Source organism: Belonocnema kinseyi, chromosome 5, assembly GCF_010883055.1.
Source record: "Belonocnema kinseyi isolate 2016_QV_RU_SX_M_011 chromosome 5, B_treatae_v1, whole genome shotgun sequence".
Taxonomy (NCBI): Eukaryota; Metazoa; Arthropoda; class Insecta; order Hymenoptera; family Cynipidae; genus Belonocnema; species Belonocnema kinseyi.
Window position 1 is genome coordinate 112,171,355 of NC_046661.1, and position 5,116 is coordinate 112,176,470.

Below are 5,116 nucleotides of genomic sequence, written 5' to 3' on the forward strand. Positions count from 1 at the left end.
TTGTTATTGAACGAAATAGCCGTCCTGAGTTATTGCCGTTCTAATTGGTTCTTCTTTTTAAATTCCACATTTTACATGTGCAAACATCAAGAGTTAATCATTTGCACCGAAATTGGGTCGCTTGCAGAATATATTAGAATCGCGAATCTCAACATAATTATCAGGCTCGTACAATCTGCAAGATAAAAAAACTAGATCACAAGTTATTAATGCAAACGAAGTTGAGAGGATTCATTAAAAAAATCATCTGCAATATTAAATTTTCTCATTCTAAGAATTTCATCTTTTTTCATTACATAAAAGTTAAATCACATTTTACAAATATTTGTTAACTTAAATTGGATGTAAATCCTAATTTTTAGCTCTTTCAAACTAGCTTATGAAGATTTTTCCCCAATTAGAATTGCCTTTTTTGGATGACTTCAAAAAGTCTCGTACTTTAAGTCCTTAAATTAATATGGATCTTCAATTAAAAACATTTCTTCTAGGAATATTCTCTCTTCAAATATCTAAACAAGCCAAATTGATCAAACCTTCAATATTTCCCATACATATTATATATATTTTATATAAATTATTTTTTATATATAAATACATATATTTTACAAATTTTAATGTAAAAACTCTAAAATCTTTTGGTATACAAATTTTCAATTTATGTTTTTATTTTTAAAAGTACATTTTTAATTTAATGAATTATAAAATGAAGTTTTTAAGACCTGAACAGTTTAGGATTAAAGTTTTGTGAAATTGAGAATAAAAAAAAAGTTTTAAGTAGATCAACTGTAAATATTAATTAATTAATGATTTTTTAACTGAACTGTAGTTTGAGTATTCAAAATTAAACAAAAATTAATTTTACAAGACGACTTTGAATCTGTTATAAATTAAAGAATTTACAGATTTTAACTTTAAAAATTGAACTTATTTACATACAGAAAAGGATGAAAAAAATTTTCCTTTCATTTTAAAGTATATTTTACACTATTTTTTGTATTAGAAACAAATTTTTGACTGATAAAAAAAACTTTTTTCAATACATGTTTTTATTTTTAAGGATACTTTTTTCTTCCGAAAGATACTTCAACGCGTTAATTGACCGGGAAAACTTGGAATTTTAAGCATCGTGAAAAAGCCAGGGAATAACGATGCATTTTTTTTAACGGTTATTGTTCAGATTTGCTTTCACTTTTGCAATAAATATCGTCTTTCTCTTCGAAAAAAATATGTTTGAAATTCTGCTTGATCAAAGGTCATTTTATGTTTCAAAGTGAATGTTTTATTAAAAAATGACTATTCCTTTTATATTAAATACTTAAGAATATAAAGCTTGTGTTGATGGATCATTCAATGTAATTTAGTAACTACATAGGTAACTTGCAATTTAATTCAATCCGAAATTCAATTTATCAGAGGTTATACTCTTTCCCCTATTTCCTTCTTTTCTCCTTCTTTGAAGAATTTCTCTTATCCTCTTTTCAAGAAAATTTAGATTCTCTCCGTTTTTCTCGTTTCTTCATCCAAATAAAAGGTCATTCTTTTTAACTGAAAGGTCTACGTACTGTCATATTTTTGGTTCAGAATTAATCTCTTTCCGAAAATCCAATTGTCTTCTTGAATATTCGTATTTTTGCAAATAAAGATTGAAAATACATCTTTTGGTTGTAGGACTCGTCTCTTCACTTGCAAGTTCAATAATTTCGCATTAAATGCAACTGCTTGATTGATAATAATAATTTTTTGTAGGAAATTCATCCTTCTTGGTTGCAAATGAACTTTTTTGTTGAAAATTCGTCTATTCAGGCTTATAAGTTAATATTGGTCTATTATTGTCCTATTTTCTTAAAAAACATTTTGGGCTATGAGGTCCGGAATCACTTTTTAAATAATGTACACTATATATTTTACCTTGGAGTTCTAAAATGTTTAATTTTTTTCAAAATTTATACAATAAAGCAGTTAGTGTTGAATAACTATTATTATAAATGCTTGGAAATAAACCGGGAAATAATCTGGATTTTTTAAAAGTTTGAGTAGCCACTTTGTAGCCACCCTGTACTTTTTTGATACTCTTTTTAGTTATATAGAGCACTTCAAAGCCTGGAACCGGGGAATTACTGGGAATATTTTTTCGATTAAAACGTGGCCACCCTGCCAATTTTAAATTAAATTTCCATTTATTATTTAAAAAATTGACACATAAGAATTTTGTGCAATGCAAGTAATTAGAGAAGTAAATTTGAGACTCAAATGCATAGTGCAGTTTGTGATATGATACCTATTAGCTTCTAGCTATTAGCTATTCCCTAATTCCTAATACAGTATCGATTTTGATTACAGCGACGCAAGGAGCGAGGCAGAATAGCTGTGGAAAATGTCCATGTAGTCGAGGTAGCCAATCTTGGAATTAGTAACAACGAGATTACCGGAAGTGATTCGGTATCAAGCGCTAGTGGTACCGGAAGTGGCGGTGTACCAGCGGGCTTTCCGTTTCAAGTAGGCTATCGGGAGGCTGGTCAGGATTATACGCTTTACCTTTTGGGAAGTCGAGAAGAAGAACGCACAGAGTGGATTCGAGCAATTCGAACTGGTTAGTATTTTATTTTATTTTTATTAACCTGAAAGAAAAAACTTCTTTCAATTATCATAATTAGATTTCTGAATTTTTGTTGCTGTCATTTTTCCAAATTACAGGGTAATCGTAGTTCAGGGAATTTCTGGAAATCAGGGAAAAGTTAGGGAATTTTATGGGTCAGGGAAGGTCACGGTTTTTGAAAAAAATCTTGCATCCATTTTAAAAAAATTCTATGTTAAAAATGTTACAAGGTAAAGATTCTAATATTTGAATATTAATGGTAAGGGAAAATGAAAAGTGGGTCAGGGAAAAATTAGGGAATTCTGAAAATGTAGTTTTGCACCACCCTGATAGAATATTCATGTCAGTCGTTTCTTTCTTTCAATTATATCTTTAGTTGAAAATGAAAATGTTATCATTTGTTGAAAAATAAAATTTAAAAAATCGCTTTCTTGATTAAAAAAGTGTATATGTTTTAGTAGAAATTTCAACTCTTCTGTATAAAGATGCAACTGCTTGGTTAAAAATTCTTCTTTTCTGGTTAACGATTCAACCGTTTTATTGAAAATTCTTCTTTTTGGTTTGATTAAACTGTTTTTGATTAAAAATAAAAATTTTTTTTATTTGGAATATCTACTATTCCATTTTTTCTTTAAAATTATTATTTTTTTCTTCAATTTGCGGTAATTATTGAAGGTTAAACCAATTTGTTAAAAAATCATTGTTTGAAGATTCACCATTTTAATTCGAAAAGTCATCTCTTTGGTTGAAAGTGTGTTAGTATTACTATTTTTAATTTTTTAATTTTTAATTTTATTTTGTTAAAAATTCTTTTGTTGGCTAAGCATTTTTTTAAACTGAAAATGTCACTTCTATTTTTGTTTAAAAATGAACTTTTTTATTGAAAATTCAGATTTTTTAGTTGAAAAATGTATCATTTAAATTGATAATTCATTTCCTTTGTTGAACATTTGACTATTTTGTTGAAAATTCGTGTTTTTTATTTATTTTTTTACTGAAAATTTAACTGTTCTAGTTTGGTTGAAAATTGATCTTTTTTAGTTTAAGATTTGATTACTTATTTGTTCGGAAAATCGTTTTCAGTTTGTAAAATACATCTCTTTTACTATAAATTTTATAATTTTTAGTTGAAATATCAACTATTACATTTTTGCTTGAGAATTCACCTTTTAAGGTGAAAAATCAACTGAATTGTTAAAAATTAAATTAGTTCTTGAAAATTTAATTATTTGCTTAATGATTTTACTTAAAAATTCATCTCTTTGGTTGAACATTTATTTATTTGATTGAAAATTGATATTTTTTAATGAAAAATTCAAATATTTGTGTAAAAGTTAAACTGCTTTGTTAAGAATTAATCTTGATGGTTGAAAATGTATGTATTTTATTGAAACATTTGATGTTTTTAAACATTAGTTTTTTAACTGCAAATGTTACCTTTCCATTTTTGGTTGAAATTTGATCTTTCTTATTTGAAACGTAAAGTATTACATGTTTTGTTCATAATTCATCTTTGTGGGTTAGAAATTCTATATTCAGAAAACTATATTCAACTATATTAATTTTTTTTGTCGAAAATGCAACTTCTCTGTAGAGAATTAGCCATTTTTGATTTGAAATTGTAAAATTTATTTGAATTTTTTTCTCTCGGTTAACTGAAAAATCCTGCTTGGTTAAATTGTTTTTTATTGAAAATTCGGCTTTGGTCTTTGCTTTTTGTGTTGAAGATTTATCTCTTCTGGTTGATGGTTTAACTTTTCATGGAAAATTCGTCTTTTTATTGAGTTCAACTGTTTCATTGAGAATTCATCTTTTTTATTGAAAATTCGCCCATTTGGTTACTGGTTCGACTATTATGCAGAAAATTTGTGTCTTGCTTGAAATTTTCACTATTTCGTTGTAAATGTAAATTTTTTATCTGAAATTAATACTTTGTTGTTGAGAATTGAACTCTGCGAGTTTAAATGCGGACTATTTTCTAAAAAAATTCGACCTTTTAACTTGAAAACTGATTTCTTTCGTTGAAAATAATCTATCTTTATTAAAGGTTTAACTGTTTTGTAGATAATTATCGCTTTTAGCTTGAATATTCCACAATTTTGTTGAAATTTTGTCTGCATATTGACTGAAAAATCCATCTTAGTTGAAAATGCAATTTTTTCTTTGAAATTTTGTTTTTTTCGTTTGTTAAAAATTCAAGGGTTTAGTGGAGATGTAGACTTTTTTTGCTTAAAAATTAAACAATTTTATTGAAACTTGTTCTCTCTCTCTCAACTGAAAAATCCTTCTTGGAAGAAAACTCAACTTTTTGGACTTAGAATTCAACTGCTTTCTACAAAATTCGACTTTTTAGCTTGAAAAATCAACTGTTTCGTTGAAATTTAATCTTGATTTACAATCTTTTTAGAAATAGAAATAGAAGTACCAGGTGTATACATATGAAACCGGTATTGCCATTTAGCGGCCAGTAGGCACACTTGTAGGCACTGTCGGAACTTACCATTTGTGCTAATTGGCGTA

General features: G+C 27.1%; 1 protein-coding gene across 1 annotated transcript in view; it reads left to right on the plus strand.

Moving 5' to 3' along the window:
- Positions 1-5,116, plus strand: part of LOC117173835 — a 22,495-nt gene that overhangs the window by 2,589 nt on the left and 14,790 nt on the right. The window contains exon 2 of the mRNA XM_033362479.1: positions 2,341-2,590. Coding sequence (XP_033218370.1) covers positions 2,341-2,590 — 250 coding nt within the window. The remainder of the gene's footprint in view (positions 1-2,340; positions 2,591-5,116) is intronic.